Source organism: Syngnathus typhle, linkage group LG5 (genome assembly GCF_033458585.1).
Source record: "Syngnathus typhle isolate RoL2023-S1 ecotype Sweden linkage group LG5, RoL_Styp_1.0, whole genome shotgun sequence".
In the NCBI taxonomy this organism is placed as follows: Eukaryota; Metazoa; Chordata; class Actinopteri; order Syngnathiformes; family Syngnathidae; genus Syngnathus; species Syngnathus typhle.
The window spans coordinates 6025161-6044907 of NC_083742.1; the positions used below are offsets into that span (position 1 = coordinate 6025161).

At 39.1% G+C, this 19747-nt stretch overlaps 1 protein-coding gene across 1 annotated transcript in view; it reads left to right on the forward strand.

Annotated features, from left to right (window-relative positions):
• The window catches only part of unc5db (unc-5 netrin receptor Db), a 148973-nt gene that overhangs the window by 67247 nt on the left and 61979 nt on the right, over window positions 1–19747 (forward strand). Inside the window, exons 2-4 of the mRNA XM_061279822.1 lie at window positions 1280–1495; window positions 17035–17178; window positions 18781–18884. Coding sequence (XP_061135806.1) covers window positions 1280–1495; window positions 17035–17178; window positions 18781–18884 — 464 coding nt within the window. The remainder of the gene's footprint in view (window positions 1–1279; window positions 1496–17034; window positions 17179–18780; window positions 18885–19747) is intronic.

A 19747-nucleotide genomic window follows, 5' to 3' on the forward strand; every position in this document is an offset into this window, starting at 1 on the left:
AGTTAGGATAGTCACGGTGGGGAGGGGGGGCGCGAATAGTTTTCTTCTTGCTAGGGGGGGGGGGGCGTAACAGAAAATAATTGAGAAGCACTGACTTAATGAAGCAGAAGTCCTGAAAAATATCTACATAAAGGTTCGATGTGAATATGTACAACTCAGCACATTTAATTTCAACAATGCTGAAGGTTTTCTACAAAGAGCTTACCAGCACAGATGCGTATTATAATCAATGGGTGGATGCAAAATAATCTTCCACACCTCCCTGGAACTGTCTTTGAGAAGAGCCCAAAAATGCATGGGAGAGCTAAGAACATGGTTCTTCAACCTGGTCTTCAGGGGCCAGTTTCCTGCAAGTCTAACATTTCTCCCTGCTGCAACACACTTGGTTCAAATTATCAGGATCAGAGATGAGATTGATCACCAGTTTACAGTCTACCTTACCAACATCATACCAGCTGATCAGTGTTCTATCAGTCTTTCTGTTATACTCGTAAGTTGGCAACCAGAGTTACTCCTCCTAAACTGGTCACGTTGTGCATCGTTAATCATCCTGTCACCTTGTTTTAGCTGTGCTAGCTCTCAAGGACAACATTGACTGAGAGATGGTGAAGAGGTCAATTTGATTTCAAGGGTCACAATTGGATTCCGCGGTGAGACATAATCACTTCCAAGGTTGTTTATACCAGCTCAGCTGGAGCTGTCTTGATGTGGTCAGGGTACATTGCTGAGAAAGAGCTCAGCTGTTGCAAGATCACAAACGTCATGTTGTTGTTCGGTTCCTTAATGCCTCTTAAGAGAGACATTCACCCACCAAATGTTACCTGTAGCTTCTTCTATAACTGCTTTCTGATCGGCCAGAAAAGTGATTGAAAGTGCACATTGATGCCCAGTAAGTACTGCACTGCTGCCAGCAGGTGGCAGTGCTGAGCTCCATTGATGCTGCTGCCATTGACTCCTGCTGCGCACTTTTCATTCACAGGCATGTTTTTGTACACCATGAAAGACAAATAGGTTGTGACATCAATGTTTAAAACTGTCTGGGGAAATGTTGCTTATGTAGACGCTACCACATTGCTGTAGGCATATAGCATAACTACCTGAAAACAATGTTATGGCCACGCAGTAAAATTATATGTAACTAGTAACACCGCCACTTGTAGCACCTCTACTGTTCAACACTGAATGTGAGTTAGTTATATAAAAGCTATTGTTTTCAGTGTGGCGTTTGTGTCTATAACCTAAAGCAGATCAGTCTAATAATTGAGATCTTTACTTTCAGGTGCTACAGGGGATGCTCAGTCAGGCGCCCAACCCTCAGTGCAGGGTACTCTGCCGCACTTCATTCAGGAGCCAGAGGACGCCTACATAGTCAAGAGCAATCCTATTAAACTCCGCTGTCGAGCCACACCTGCCTTGCAGATCTTCTTTAAATGCAATGGAGAATGGGTTCACCAGAATGAGCACTTCTCCCACGAGTACAAAGACCTCAACACGGGTAAGATTAAGCTGCGTGTCCTTATTGCGAACGATCATTACACTGACTGGGATAACGTCAAAGTTAGCTGCACAATGGAAATGGAAAACAATTTCCGCAACAAAAGTCTCACGCAACTCAAATAGCATACTAACCTGCAACTACCGTAATTTTCGACTATAAGTCGCACCGGAGTATAAGTCGCACCAGCCATAAAATGCCCAAAAAAGTGAAAAAAAAACATATATATGTATATAAGTCGCTCCTGAGTATAAGTCGCCCCCCCCCCCAAACTATGAAAAAAAACGCGACTTATAGTCCGAAAATTACGGTAACTATTAAAAACATAACTGCACGTCATGAAAATGGTTTTAGTTGAATACAAGCTTGACAAAACTTGTGACACATGAAAATGCTTATATATATATAATATATATATATATATACATAGTATGAATTTAAATCAGTTTATCTGAAAGTACTGACTGAGGCCCCCTGATGGTATTTGCAATTTATAAACACCCTCAGCTAAGAATACATTAAAAACAGTGAGGAAGCAGTCTGTCTTATATTCACGATGTTCCCTCCACAGAAAAGCAGCTTTAATTGTGTCTGGAGGTTTCTTCTACTGTGATCACCGTGGTGTGAAATTGTTGTAACCTCGATCGTGGTAGAATGTGCATCTTACAGGGTGGCTTTTTTGTATTTCGGAGAAACAAGTGAAGGAATGTATTTAATTTAGGTATATGAGCTAGCTGTACACGACACAAAGAAAGAAGGGTGAGAGTACTAATACACTGTAAGGTACTGGGTTTGAAACAAGGACAACGTGGAGTTTACAAATTTTTCTGCCTTTCTGTAGGTGTTGGGGAATTTGCTTTTTCCCGCTTTACGAAACATCCATGTTAAGTGAAGCAAAGATCTTCAACTGTAACGAACAGGGTAGGACAGCCAAGCGCAGAATGACACAGACTTTATTAATAGCAGGGAAACGGCAAGTGGAGTGCTGGATCTCGAGCCGGAACAGGTAGATGCTTGTCTCGTGGCGTGGCCGGTGATCGGGCGGAGGGCGGCGTGGAGGAACACTTGGTGCGTTGGGAAGTCGGGGAGCTGGCCTGGCGAAGAGAGCAGCGACGCAAGCGCGTGGTCGGGCGGGGTGCTTGCAGCGATCATAGTTGGGGACAAACAGTGAGTCACGACAGGCGGCGAGCAGAGCGTGGTCAATAACGGGCAGATAGTCAGGGGAGGCGGCAGGCAAGACGAGATGGGTCAGCGAACGGAACAGGTCGCCAACGGGAGTCAGACGGGTAGAGCGCAGTGAGCATATAGGAAGCATCACGAGACAGACTGACAAAGGAGTGTGTGGGTGATTTGGCTGATTGGCAGGGTGTGGCACTGAGGTTACCGGATGATTGGCGGGCAGGCGTGCGCGTGAAATCAACCATTTTGAAACTATGAGCTATTTCTTTGGTACGAATTAATACGAATGGCTTTCAGTTTGAAACATATTGCTGAAATATAACCCATTTGCTCAAATTACATTTAAGTACTGTATGTTATTATTGATCATTAATATTCAGTAAAGTAAAGACTGGTCATTTCTTACAATGAGCAAATATCTTACAACTCCCATAAAATGCTGGGTTAAAAACCATTTTGGTTAAAAAATTTACACACTCACAGATCTCTTATGACAGTGGTCCCCAACCACCGGGCCGTGGACTGGTACTGGTCCGTAGGTCACTTGGTCCCGGGCCGCCAAGCTGCACAGAAAAAAAGATTTTTTTTTTTTTTTTTTTATCGACGATCAATTAATTCAGGTCAAGACGGACAAGACAAAACTTAGTTTGTTTGTTAATCACTCAATTGGCCCTTTTCTTGTGTAAAGGTCACAGCTACTGGAATGCCATCAAAATGAAAAATACCCTGTTGCTAAATATGTGATAACTTGGGGTTGCGTACAAATTCTGAATTAACTTTGTTGATCACCAGCCAATACGACTGGTGATAATGTGCTTTATGATCATCAGAAAGGAACCAATATTCATTTAACAATAGGTTTATTATTGTGGTAGTGTGTATTCTACTGTGGTGTACAATTGTATCAACTGCATGTTCATTTTTTCTTCTATTCTTGTGTTCATGCAGTTGGCTATCACATTTCATCTACCCTACTGATGGCAAATGATTCTGGAAAGAAAATTGTATGCCTCTTGTGCATTCATTATCTCCCTTTCCCTAATCTATTTCATTATCGTTGCCATTCTCAACCATGATATACACTCAAGATGAGAAAAAAGCACTTTACCTATCTCTCAAGAAAAAAGGTGTATGTGGCACAATGATGTTGTTAGAGATTTCCTTGTTATCATCAGACCAAAGTGGACGAACAATTTAAGCAGCCAGAGGATGTTCTTATATCTGTGTGGCATCGGCCCGGCTTATATCAGTAGTAAACACAAGACCAAAGACAAAAGATAAGCTTGTTCTAAACTTAAACACTTTGTCCTAACTTAGTAACAGTCAGCAACATTGTGTATTGGATTTGTCCGGCTAATCAGAGTTAGGGATCAGAAGAATTGGAATGTTATTGATTTGAACATAGGCCCTCAATGCCACCATGAACATCTGATAAGATCTCTTATTTACCAACTACCCTGATAACTCATCAATTACTGATAAAGCTGAGTGTCCTTGAGTTCCTACTACCGTACGATCCAGCTGTACGATTCACTACACTGATATAGTCTTCTATCCACATCTATAATCAAAACAACACTAAAAGAATGACTGCTGTTCAAAAGATTGGCCAGTGATGTGACATAAAATCAGTCATTCAGCACTAATTTCATAATAAAATAAAAAACAATAATAAAAAAAAAAGTATGGCATCCTATGTATGTAGCATTAAGCAATGGATTTTCCATCTGAAATGGAACTGACGTATACTTCGCAAGGCAGACCAAGACACATTATAGCTGTGTGACAACAGTGAGAAAAGATAAAAAAGATATCCAGAGAACAGAAATGATAATCATAATACTTTATGGTCTATATATATATATATATATATATATAGTATATATACTATATATATAATATTTTATATATTATATTATATTATATTATATTATATTATATTATATTATATTATATTATATTATATTATATTATATTATATTATATTATATTATATTATATTATATTATATTATATTATATTATATTATATTATATTATCCATCCATCCATCCATTTTCTGTACCGCTTAGTCCCCACTGGGGTCGCGGGCGTGCTGGAGCCTATCCCAGCCGTCATCGGGCAGTAGGCGGGGGACACCCTGAATATTATATTATATTATATTATACTACATTATATTATATTATATTATATTCCATGTCACCTACAGAAGTTACCTACATACGTACAGGTGTTTCTTCCCTCTAGTAAATTCCATCCTATTTCTTGTAATTTCATGTGCTTCCTTGCATGCTTGTCTTCAAATCACTCGTCTCACTGACGAAAGACTCTCAGCGGGACACCAAATGGGAAAGCTGACTGATCCCCAATGTGCTGGATCTTCGCTGGGCCCCTTCCACTCAGCTGTCACTCATTGGTGACACCTTTCTTGGCACTTTCACTAATTGTTATGACTGCTTCCAACTTGGGAGTGTGAAGAAATCAGCATCTGCCTGGCTCTATCAGGGGGAAACTCTTTATCCTTGTTTGTTCTAAAAGAGAAGACTCTGCCATGCCATTAGGACTCTAACGTTCTCCTTTATGTGACTTTAATTGAGGCAGTTAAGCCTTCCTTTGAGTAATGTAGCTATTTAACACTTGGAGCACACAAACATCTTTCTGTGCAGAATATTATTGTTCACTGGTAACCCATGGAGCAGAAGGGAAGAGAAAGGCCGGCAAAAAACCCTGACCTTTCTTTACAGGATCTGCGGAGTGTGAATGTTATCATCTGTGAACAGCAGACAGACGCAGTGTTCGCTTTCGTACACTGCAGCATAGCCCAGATCAGCTGTTGGTATGGGGGAGTGTATTTAAAGTGTGTACATATTGTCACATGGGGCACATGTTGATGTGAAGAATTAATTCGCATTATGTCCTGCCATCTGGCATGAATGGAATGTGTTGGTATAGTTTGTAGTGAGATTGCATGAATGTGTTTATACATATTGAGCCCCCATTGTGAGTGTTGAAGGAGCACCATCTCAGATTGTAAGCATGTTTATACGTGGATATGTTGTGCATGCAAAATTTCTGTCGTACACGTGTAGAAATATTGAGTGTGTGTACGTGCGTCTGTACATATTATGGAGACTCGATCAAGGCAGATAAACATTCCCCGTCCATTTATTTGTATTCTCAAGCTTAAGGATAGATGGTTCGATTTGACAAAGGGGTGGTGACGCTTTAGCACCCTTTTAGTGACTTTGCTGCCACCACTTTTCAACTCACTTTTCCGTCAGGGCACATACTGTATATCTCTGGCTGATACGTAATGGCCTTTAAAGCCAGAATTGATGTTATCATTGCTCTAGGGTTGCTTTGCGAGCCAGTTAATGGGGTTGTTCACCGAATGTGCCCCTGACAATACACCTCACACACTCCCCCTTACCTCTACAGTACATTTCTTGAGGAATGAAGTGTTGATAATGTCTCTTGGTTCCTAATATTATTTTATTTAGCCTGACCACAGATTTGCTGCCAGGGCTGAGAAAGTAGACTGTAAAACTATTGGTTTGTTTCATTTCATTTTATTTTTATGATGGAGAAAAAAGCTCCAGATTGAGAAGTCAGTTTTAATGCCAGAGCATCAATTTTTCCATACAGAACTTGGGAATATTTTGGGAGGGAATCTTTGTCTTTAAGAAAGAAATGTTTCAGGTGTAGGGGATCAAGAGGATTTAGTTGCTATCCAACAGAGGTGATTGTGATTGAAAATACCGCAAAGAATGACCCAAACTTGAGGACTCGTAACGAAACAGCCATCATTCAAAATATTGTGTCCATAAAAATAAAAATTACCGTAATTTTCGGACTATAAGTCGCACCGGAGTATAAGTCGCACCAGCCATAAAATGCCAAAAAAAGGGAAAAAAAAACATATATATATATATATATATATATATATATATATATATATATATATATATATATATATATATATATATATATATATATATATATATATATATATAAAAGTCGCTCCTGAGTATAAGTGCCCCCCCCACCCAAACTATGAAAAAGACCGCGACTTATAGTCCGAAAATTACAGTAACTTTAACACTTCCCATTGAAATATTCAACATCTCATTGCTTTCTAAATGCAGTTGTTTCTCATCATGAATGTGTAAAGTTCTATTCTTTGCATTTAAAAAGCACAATTTAATGTTTTCTTCAAGGAGACATGATGTGGAGTTGGAATGTCTCTGGTTACAGAACTGAGGATTAGTAGTAGTAGTCTATGAAACTAGCTTCAGATATGAACATTCCGTTAGATAATTAGGGGCCAATGTTACCCCATGGGAAATAAGTAGGGCTAATAACTGAACTTCTAACAGTCTTGTTGCAAAGCACAATCTTATGATCTTAAAATTATACCTCATGTTTGTCGAGTTAAGACCGAATTATACATTGTAGCCTATAAGCAAAGCTAGCATAAGGGAAAGCAGAATGCCATCAAATGTAAAGAGAATTATTATTAGCTCTTCATTTACGGTGTTGGGAACGTTACTTTGAAAATGTAATTAGGTATATTATATAGTATGTTATATCGGCCGTTTTCCACTGGTTATGTCCAAAGGACCACCATTATAACCAAGAAGCAACTTGGGGACCACTGCTTTGGCGGAACGTTATTTTATTTTGCTCCGAAGGAGGATAGACCTATACAGGCTATTTATTTGCATCTGTATGTCTAATTTGGGAATCTCAGCTACATTTGACATAATTTGGATGGGTAAATGATTCACAAAATTATCTGGAAAATAAATCTAGTCTAAATTGACTTGAGGATTGAACTCACCACCATTAAGGTTGAAATCTGTCACTCTATAACCGAGCCAAGCTGTGAAAGAGTATTTGGTTGACTAGGAATCACCGTTGGTTGGAAAATGTTGATGGCTAGGAATTTGAAAATGGGAGGGGGTACTTATTCTCACAGGTTGACTAAGGCGTTAGTGTAATAGGGCTGCTGATCAAATTAGTATCCCCTGTATCTTGGCTTGGGGTGGGGGGATGCTGTTCAAATTTGCTCCACTTGATGAAAACATCTCCAGGAAGACACAGAAGAAGTCAGTTGATTGTTCTCAAAATTAGCTGGAAAGTAAACTCTAAATAGTAAATACATTTTACTAAATGTTACAAATATTTTCCATTTCCAATTTTGCGGACCACCTGCAATACCACCACGGACCACTAGAGGTCAGCGGAGCACCGGTTGGCAATCCATGTGTTATATACCGTCTTTTTCCGTGCTTAATGCGCACCCTAAAAATGGCATGTCGATGCTGGAAAAAAGCCTGTACCCATGTATAATACGCACCCAAATTTTGACTCTTACTTAAGTCCGTAAACGTAAAATTATTTCAGAAAAAAGATCATCTTTGGGAACAACCGGATGTTATTCTGCCGGTCAGTATCACTGCGCATGCGCTAGCAAACTCGATAGCGAAGAAATGTTTCGGATTTGTGTAGGGTACATTGTGACAGCAAACGAGCAGGTGATCGAGCAAGCGTCTGATACGAGAGCATTGTGTTCGTATGGAGCGTGTTTGAAGTGAACTGCCACTTCAATGACTTTCTTTTGAAATGCTATACTATAACTTGCTCTCTTAACCATCTTGATGAAACTGCTAATTAAACTGTGAATTGAAACTAATAGGTAGAGAACTGAACTACGAACATTTTGTTTACAACTCGAACAGGGAGCTCGGTACCTCCAGATTGTACTGTACGTCCTGTGTTGCAGTGTGTGCAGTGCCCTTTGTTTGTCGTCATTGGTAAATAAGCAATGAGCTCTTTGTTTACATCAAGTAGGGTGTGTGCAGATCATCTTTTGGCAGGCCTCTAGTCTAAGTAATGGGCTTCCATCACGTGCTGGTATCTCATAGTAAGTACTCAAGAGTCTCCTTGGTTCTCCTTGTTGCAATCCTGAACTGCTATTTTCTGACTCTCTTTGATGTGTTGAGCATTTTGTTCTTCAGAGTGAGAGACGATGCTCGCTGGGCCTGTACCTATTTCCTATTTAGTATCTCTCACTTTCTTTCTCCCTCTCTCTCTTTTTTTATATATTCAGATCTTTGCAATCTCAGTTTTGCAATCTCTCCTGAGCTTATACCGTTTTTTTCCATGTATAATGCGCCCCCATGTATAATATGCACCCTAAAAATGGCATGTTGATGCTGGAAAAAAGCCTGTACCCAGGCATAATACGCACCCAAATTTTATTTTTTATTTTATTTATTTATTTATTTTTTTAAAGTCACAATGACCGTCACACGATCACACGTGGGTGTGGTGAAATTTGTCCTCTGATTTGACCCATCCCCATGTGAGCAGCAGGGGCGGCGCGCTCGGGAATCATAATTTTGTGATCTAACCCCCCAATTCCAACCCTTAATACTGAGTGCCAAGCAGGGAGGCAATGGGTCCCATTTTTATAGTCTTTGGTATGACCCGGCCGGGTTACTTAAGTCCGTAAACGTAAAATTATTTCAGAAAAAAGATCATCTTTGGGAACAACCGGATGTTATTCTGCCGGTCAGTATCACTGCGCATGCAGTAGCAAACTCGATAACGAAGAAATATGTGAGACTCAACGGGATCACCAATATTTGAGTGATGTTCCAGTTATTTATCACAATTAGTTTACCAAGTCTGTGTTTTGAGTTCCTCCAATAAACCCTGGTCCAAGCTGCACTTGGTCGCCCCGCTCCTTTCCGCACTCCATCCGTGACAAGATTTTCTTCAAAAATTGTTGCACCATGATTTGCTTCCAAAAAAAAAAAAAAAAAAAAATTGTACCCATGTAAAATGCTCACCCCAGATTTTAGGACAATAAATTAGTTACATTTTGGGCATTATACATGGAAAAAAACGGTAGTTCGGATTCTCTGGGAATGTGGACGCAAGCTTCATCACACACAGATACACAATCAAGGGTGAAAGGTGGTGGCCGTTTCACAACTGCCAATTTACATTATCTGCAAGTGGAGACCTTGCAAGTTCTCTTAAATGTACTTTGCACTTGCCTTTCTCTTGCATGGACTCCAGCAAGCACTTCCATAATGTAGACTATGTGCCTCTCCGGTGCTTTAATGGGCCTGAGGGGAGCCGCTTGCAACGGATGAGAAAGAAGCTGGCTGTGTTCACTCCCTCAACGGCGCAAGTACCCTCGTTCTTGCTTAAAGAAAGAAAACGGCACTCATGCCCAGGGCATGAAAATAGGGCCCCATATTTCTCTTCGTATAGGCTTACCTGTCCAAATGTCAACTCATTGAAAAACCAATGCAGTGTTGTGATGTGCGACTGGTATTTTGCTACTTACTACACATGCCCAGTGTTGTAAATTTACAAAGTAAGTATGGTCAAAATCACAGGTAATTACTTATTGTCAACAATAACTAAGAATCTATGTCAAGCATCTCCATAATATATTCAACAACACAACTAAGTTCACTGTAAGGTGCCACCATTCACTGTAACAGAAATGGTGTTGTTAGGTTTAAAATCATAATTAACTAATAATTAACTGCTTAGTAACTAGGGGTGTAAATCGCGGGTTTTGTCACGACACGATATCATATCGATACAAAGAACTACGATACGATATTTGCCGATATCTTAAAGCCTGCTGCGATTCTTTCACGATATATCACGATATAGTGCTCTACGATCGATATATATATTTTTTTTTAAATAAAAAATATAGAACAATATCCTGATTTATAACAATTCAAACGCAAAATCAACAAGGTACTGCAAACTCTTCATTTAGGAAATGACAAGAGTATTGTAGTATATAAAGTGCTTATTTTAACACTGAACTTTGATGTCGTGTTTTTTCTTTAAATGTGCGGCGAGATTTGTGCTCCCTGAATATTTGATCACCACATGGCAGGATTTACAAACTGCACGTGTCTTGTCCGTTGAGCCATCTTTTCTTTGGAATCCAAAGTGCTTCCAAACGAATGACTTGAAGCCTAAAGGGGAGCAAATTTCCTCGTCTTTTTGGACACTAGCCATAGCACCGGCCCAGGAGCCGCGTACTAGTTGTCGACTCCCCTTTCACGTGCCTGCTCTGCTCACAACACGCCGCGCACTGCTCCTGGAAAGAGGAAGCAAGCAACAATGAACTGGATTTCAAAATAAAGTCGCGTCTAATGTCCGAGGTCAAACACGTCGATATAAATCGATGTTTACGTTTAGCATCGATGCCAATAAATCGTAGAGCATTATATCGATTAATCGATGTGTATCGATGAATCGTAACAGCCCTATTAGTAACGCTGTTATTCCCAACGCTGATATTGACTTCTGTTTAATTTGAACACCATTGCAAACTTTAAGGATCCACTAATGTTATCTGTTAATATTCATTTGATGAAGTCCTGTTGGGATCAAGGCAACATTGCAGAATTCAATTACCATGAAGGCAGCAAACTCCTCCAAAAATAGAGCGCTCAACTACCCTCTACGTAAAACCTTGTGGGGAAAAAAAATAGTACATTCAGCTGCTGCCAGCACTGATTGAAGAAATATTGCAAACATTAGTCTGTCTACCTTTACTTATAAAGTGTTGTTAGTCTGCTCAGTAATTGCCAACTTGATACTTTTGTAAGTATGATTCCACTCGTAACATGAATACGTTTAAAGACAAATACAATAAAAACGGAATGACTCGACTACGGAACTGATGGATGGATGGATGGATGGATGGATGGATGGATGGATTGATGGATGGATGGATGGATGGATGGATGGATGGATGGATGGATGGATGGATGGATGGATGGATGGATGGATGGATGGATGGATGGATGGATGGATGGATGGATGGATGGATGGATGGATGGATGGATGGATGGATGGATGGATGGATGGATGGATGGATGGAAGACCAAAACCACAAACGTGGCTAGATATACCGAAGCATAAGATGGGATGTCAAATGTTCTAAAGTTCCTATTCTTCTGAATAATTTGCAAAAAATGATGCCAGAGAACTTGTAATAAACCATCTTGGAAGTGATTTAAATTGTGATTTAAATGCATAATGTATATCCCTTAACATTATCAGGAAATAATATTTTGTTCATTGGCAGTTGCGTGCAAATCCATCACTGCCTGCTCTTTGAAAGGGAACTCGCCCTGGGCTGAAATGCAGTGGCCAATTGTGAATCGATCACAGACAGACCAAACTGACATTTCACCGGGTGAACAATCAGTCAGTGTGAATCTTGACGCTTGAAAACCTGTGTTAAGTGCAACAGATTTTCCTCTGCTGAAGGACTGGCCACTAGAATGTTGTAGCAATATACACAAAGTCGAGGTCACGCAACACAGAGTGAGTCCATCAACCTGTGAAAAATCTGTGCCGCCCCTTCAGTCCTAAAGGTATGCGCAAGAATTCAAAAAACTCGATAAAGGGTCCTCAGCCCGCACAGGCACCTGATGATAGCCATGGACAAAGTCCGCGTTAGAAAAAATCTGACTTCAATATGCAGAAAATCTTGAATGATCTAGTTTGCATGTGGCATCAAGCCTTTAATCAAACTTTAACATGCTGATCTAGCATAAATCCAGGACAGTAATGAAAAAATGATGACAAGGACAAAGATCCTTAAATTAATTTGTGCCTTTAGGGTCCGACTGATATTTCAAGCCTGCTGCACGAAGACAATAGATAAGTGGCACATTAACAATGGGTGCTATAACAAGGTCCTTTGTTAACAATCAGTATCTACACACATTTAGTAGCAGAACATCCAGAGGTGAAATTTTATTTTAAACACTGCTGGGATTTATTTTCTTTCCAGTTGTGTCCCTAAACTGTAAACTATCACCCATTAAAGATTTGCTTATTTTTTGCTACCAAAGCACTGTTCACTCACAGAATAATATTACTAAAATTGATATACTTGACGATGTTCTTGACATAATTTCAAGTAAATAATAAAATTAAGATAAATTGTTATGAAAGTGAATTTCTATAGTTTTGCGTGCCATTATACCAATAACAACTCTTTGGAAAAGTTTATATATGATGTGTTTTGATATTTCTGAGCATCCTCAGAAGGATTGTAATGCTTGATATATAATCTGACCCCGCGTTAGCACATGTTTTTAATCTAATGAGATAAGATACTAATAAGAAAACTTCTGTTTTTGCAAAGATACACGTAGAAATAATGGCGTGAATTATTGAATCATACACTATCATGGTCAGGCCTGGGTTTTGACTGCCTGATGACACGGTGGGAGTTATCACATGGAGGCCAAACAATTTTGCAACCACTAACAAGACACAATTAGCGCAAGTCCCTTTTGCCAGTCCAATGAAAGAGAAAAAAGCTAGCTCATCAACTAAGGTTGCCAGCATTTGGTTTGTGACACACTGGAACGACATTGGGCTCCATTGTTAATGATAATGTGACGCTTTGCTTTTACAAAATGAATGGCACAGGAATTTGTGAAGCAAGCAAATGTTAAAAATATAATGGAATAAAACAGGTTTTCATTGTGCATGTTGATGGACTATGAAGGAGAATACAGTTTCATATCAGGTACTGTATGTCGGACACGGATAGTATCAATAACTGATGTTAGTGTATCAATATTTCTCAGAATCAATATTTTGTCTCACCATTGTACACAGTCGATCTCAAACGTCTTACAGCTCATAGACACCTTACAAAACTTTAATCTAACTTCAGTAATTTCATATTGCTGTATGAATTAATCTAAAAATAATAAATGCATTGGATATCATTTTCAAATTAGATTAATTGCGTAACTATCAGGGCTGTAACAAATAGCGTTTCAAATAGAAAACTGTTTTCACAAATTGGATCAAAATCGTTGCATCCTTAAATCATATCACGCTCCATTAAATAGTCTTTTTATAAATTGACTTATAAATCAGTTTGACATGATGATTTTTTTTTCCATTCAATTAGTTTGGGCTTGGGAGTATTTACATGTTGCTCATTATTAAACAGCTGTAACATATCAAATCATAAACCCACTGAATCAAATTAAATGGAATCATTACATTTTAAAATCATTGCATCCTTTAATCGCATCATAGCCCATGTATAAAGAAACATATCAAATCCTATTTGGGGGAGAGACTTTCCTTGTTTTACGTTTTGTACTTCAAAGAATTTGAATAGTAAATAGTACACATATTGTTTGTCGGATATCTATACAAAGGTTTATGTTTTCACAGGTTTAGGCAATCAAAACGAACACATTACCGGGGCAACAGCATTCAACAAAACAACGAAACACTTGAGTTCTGCATAGATGCTCATACTTAAAAAAATAAATAAGATGAAACACCAAAGTTGGAGTCCATCGAATACAATTTGTAGAAGTACCGTAATTTTCAGACTATAAGTCACGTTTTTTTTTCATAGTTTGGGTGGGGGGGCGACTTATACTCAGGAGCGACTTATATACATATATATGTTTTTTTTTTCAATTTTTGGGCATTTTATGGCTGGTGCGACTTTTCTCCAGTGCGACTTATAGTCCGAAAATTACGGTAGTTAGTTAATCTATAAAAAGACAGAAATGAGGCCAAGAAAATAGATTAGCAGACTTCCTGTTTGGTTTAGCACTAAGAGCCGTGGGCTGTTTGCTGTCCTTCCAAATGTTCATAGATCAAGGTGTTAGGTACCACGGCCCGACTAAGCCTTTTACTGGAAATCAAACAACAACACAATAGAATATTGACTTGCCAAGCCTGATGTGTGTGTAAAGTTCCATGAGTTTTTTGTGCATATTGAGCCCCTCAAAAAGACCATTGCTCTCTTGTCGAAATTGTGTGTCGCCATGGCAACATCCTTTGACAAACCTAACCAAGTACATGTTCTAGGATGTTCTGAGTCTTTACACTGTTCCACAGATTTTAACATTACCTTAACGTTAACATAAACTCAGTGTTTTGAGGCTTTTCTGACAGATTTCAGTTTGATCTGGTCAACGTTCTTAGTAATAAAAATAATCATGCATCAGATTTTTATGGTGATTTTCAAGATACTCAAAGGGCTTACAGTGGATACATTATTCATATGCTCGCATATTCTCAGTCTGGTAGTGGTAAACTACATTATGTAGCGCAGCTGCCTCGGGCATGCTGACAGAAGCATGGCAGCCAGTGCGTGCTTATGACCCTGCCACCCACCACCAAGCATTTACACCCAGTCATACATCAGTGTGTGAGTGGCACTGGAGGCAAGGTGGGAAAGTGTTTTGTGTCATTTAGATGTCTTCACAACATGACGAAAGAGTTTGGAATTTTTGGAGCATCTACAGGGGAGTTATTGGACACTCTGAAAAGCTAAATTTTTCTTATCTTTTTCTGTGCTGTTTGGGATGCTACAAGTGTCTCCCTGTTTTTAGCTCTAGGTCACACATACCTGGACAATTAAAGCTCTGTAAGGGGCGCTACGGAGGCTTTTTTTTTTTTTTATCATTCCCGATGTGCAGGCAAAGTTTGTGGAGTTTTTGTTTAGGCTCTCAAATATGCAAATAAATTAGCAAAATAAAAATAATAATTAGGCCTTAATTCTTTCAATTACAATAGAGTCCTCGTAGCACTTGCCCTGATACATTGAAGACGTGTGATTTGAACTATTCATCCATTATCCGAACCGCTTTATCCTTACAAGGGTCATGGGCCTCTCCCAGTCTATTGCAGCTGGCATCGGGCAGAAGGCTGGTCGCCAGACAATTGCAGGGCACACAAACAAACAACCAGTCGCACTCAAAAGCACAGAGTGAAATTTAAAGTGCTCAATTCACCTACCGTGCATGCTTTTGAAATGTGGGAGGAAACTGGAGGACCCACAGAAAACCTACGCAGGCATGGTGAGAATATGCAAACTCCACACAGGAATGCCGCAACCCAGATTCGAATCCAAGAGCTTTGAACTGTGAGGCGGATGTGCAAACCAGTTGACCATTTTGTAACCTAAAATGAACAAAAAATATTTTATTTGAGGTTCTGTAAACTCTTCAAACAAGCCATGGAGGGATCGTTTAACAGTCAAACCTCTACATACAAATTTAATATGTTCCGGGACCTAGTTCATGTGTTGAAATAGTCATATGTATTGGGTGCCTGAATGAATGAATGAACAAACGAACGAACGAACGAATGAATGAATGAACGAATGAAAAATGATATAAAGGAATGGATATGTGTTATATTGCATTGTAGCTTTGGCATTTGCACCCAGAACCACTTTGAAAAGATCCCATTTGAATTTTACGGCAGACAGCAACATGGATCTCCTCTGCCATCCAGATGGGTTTAATTGGTATTCATTTTGACATATGCTCAATATTTTATTATTTGTCAAACTGCACCCACCATATGTAGCCGTTTGACTGGAGTAAGAGCTTGTCAGATTAAAGCATTATTTATCAGAGTGGCACCACAAAAGTCCCAGTGCATTCAACATTTCTTCCTTTTAATTCAACAGCGTTAGACATCCTGTAGGGTACAGTCTGAGGAGTAATGAAAACCCATATCTGCCTTAAACCGATGAATCAGATTAAAATGTGTGCGTAAAGCGATTTTAAGATTTGTGACATGGTAACAAAATGTTTTAAGTTGTCTGAGGGGAGGTTTAAATCCAGTGTTTTTTCCCTTCTTCTTCTATTGCAATGCATTTAACAATATAAAAGTATTGTGCTATATGATGTGGTAGAATCCCATAAAATGATACTCTTTTTGTTGCATCACATTCTTGCATTCGCTTACACAGTTGCTCTACATATGCTGTTGAAAGCTTTGCTGTCATTTGTACCTTTTTCATTAACACATTCCAGAACTGCCCGATTTACCGAGTAACTAAAATATAAAAAAAATCACCATTCCACGTTTCACACGTTTCATTGATATAAACTGACATTATTTGAATGTGCAACTAGAAATGGGTGTCTGAGGTGTAATCATCCTCACACAAGGTCAAAGTCAAAGTCAAAGTCAGCTTTATTGTCAATCTCTCCACATGTCACAACACACAAAGAGACCGAAATTACGTTTTTCTCTATCCCACGGTGACGAGACACATAACACGATAGACAAACATGTACGCGACACAATATAAAAACAAGAAGGCAAAAATTCTAACAATCAATAGTAAGAGTGATGAATAAATAATAAATAAACAGATAACACAATAAATAACGGAGCCAGCAAGCATAGCGCAAAAGTAAAAAACATCATAAACAAAAAGGCACAAACAATAAATAAGAGTAATAACAAATAATAAATGTGTAAAACTAAAATAATATTCTCCTCTGTTAATAGGGCTAAAGGTGAGGGAGGTGATGATCAACGTGTCCCGTCAGCAGGTTGAGGATTTCCATGGCCCAGAAGACTACTGGTGTCTCTGTGTGGCATGGAGTCACTTGGGGACCTCCAAAAGTCGCAAGGCTACAGTCCGCATCGCCTGTGAGTATTTCAGCAGTCCAACTGCGGCTGAAGTATATTACTTCATAGCAGAGGTAGCGAGTCACACGACTTGACCTTGAGCCTACTCAAGTCACTGAATGTATGACTTGTATGGCTTTTTCGAGTAGTCTAACTACATAACTAGTTATTCTTTGAGGTTTTTATTCAGGTTTATTGAGGTTTCATTTTGAAAGAAAATTTATTGGTTGAAAAAAAAACCAGTACTTTTTTGGTGAAATCAGGAAAATTTAATTAACTAAATGTCATGCTAGGTATGCATTTAATTGAGACGAGCATACAGAATACAGTGACAGATTAAATCTTTCAGAAACTATAGCCTTGGAATATTGAGTTTTTAATATTTTGTTTTCAATGCATGTATAATAGATGCACTATCCTTACCCAACAATACAGCCGGACACTTACGAGTGCACGATTGACAGGTTTGAAGCAAACAAGATAACATATACATACTTTGGTTGTAGGTATTTTTTTCCTTCTTTTACAATTTAAAGTGCTCTCTTGCATAAAAATGATAATTCAAGGATTGCACCAAACTGTTGAACAAGAAACCAATATTAAGTACAAGACCTCATTTTGTACTTTTTTGTCAGAAAATTGTAGTATTATTCAAATACACTCTGCCCAGCAAATCCACAAAACATATTAGCATAGCATAGCATAGCATAGCATAGCATAGCATAGCATAGCATAGCATAGCATAGCATAACATAACATAGAATAGAATAGAATAGAATAGAATAGAATAGCATAGAATAGAATAGAATAGAATAGAATAGAATTATGTTGACCAGACGTCCTCTTGAGACCTAAAAAAATGTCGGGGGGAATTTCAAAATCGTCTACAAGCATGGTACATGCATGGTAATTGCTACTCCGCTCCATTTCACTCAATTCCAGGTTTCTCTGTATCGTTCGCAAATAAGTAACTCCCCTCTCCCCAAATCTAGCCACTTTGCATTAAGTAGGGTGGGCGAGCCACTCTACACCAAGTGTTTACAAGCAATGCCGAAACGAAAATGCACATTTACGGAGGAGTTGCATACAAAATTCCCGTGCTTTCACGGGATCAAATTCAAGACATAGATGTTTTTTACTGGTGCACACAATGAGCCGTGCATGAACATCACCTTGTTCAAAGAATGAAACCAACTCAATGCATGAACACAAAACAAATGACATACCGCATATCAATGTGATTTCTGCTGTTGCCTTTGCGAGACCACTTCAGAAATGCGTCATCACAGATTTACCCAATAAATCAGGTATGTTCGGACCTCCATAGTGGAGGCTCTGCCGAAGCCCTGAGACCGACTCACCGAACCCCTAGCGTTCGATCGAACCCAGGTTAAGAACCACTGGCCTTGAGCAATATTCGTGAGCTATCCAGTGTGTCCGCTAAACCGCCTTGTAAACAAATCGCCTAGCACAGGGCCATGTTATTCTCGACCACAGAGTGGATTTTGAAGGTCATGGCACAAAGGGTCAGGGTCAAGACAGCCATTTTGAGGTGTCCTGGATTGATGTAAAGATGACCGTCACACTTGACACCTGACAGTTGTCTCTTATCTCCCTACACAGACCTGAGAAAAAACTTTGAGCAGAATCCCCAGGGGAAGGAAGTGCCAATCAACGGGATGATCGTTCTGCATTGTCGGCCTCCAGAGGGAGTGCCTGTGGCAGAGGTATGACAGACACTTCTCTTTCCCTCTCTCCTGAAAGACGAGAACCAAATACTCCCTCTGAGCAGTGCAGATGTGAATCAAGTGCTCACGTTATTCATCCAGATTAAACTCAGAAACCCATCAGTCGATGGCCACGTCTTTTCCGCTTCCTATGACCTTTAGGGGATTGATATACTTGTTTGATACCAGCAATGCCAACATTTTAAAGGAAATAATGTTTTCTCCTCAGTGACTGAGTCAGCAAAGGTAACAGGATAACATTAAACCAAATTGTTTTAAATTCCAGGACACTCGCCAGATTTCAATGTGAGAAATAAATGAGTAGGTTTTGGAACTGACTAAGGTGTGATTTGGGAAATTGTTCAAAATAAGGTTTAGTCCTCTTACTCTTACAGTTTGTGGGTACGATTTCTTTATGTCTCTTAGCTGAATTTTCACTTCCCAATCGAATGCCATAGTTATACGTATATATACATACATACTACATACATACATACATACAGAGAGAGAGAGAGAGAGAGAGAGAGAGAGAGAGAGAGAGAGAGAGAGAGAGAGAGAGAGAGAATTATCTAAATAAATATATACACTACCGTTCAAACGTTTGGGGTCACCCAAACAATTTTGTGACCCCAAACCTTTGAACGGTAGTGTATGTATGTATGTATGTATGTATGTACGTATGTACGTATGTACGTATGTACGTATGTACGTATGTACGTATGTACGTATGTACGTATGTACATATGTACGTATGTACGTATGTATGTATGTATGTACATATGTATGTATGTATGTACATATGTATGTATGTACGTACGTATGCATGTATGTATATATGTGCGTGTGTGTTTTACCTTCTAATT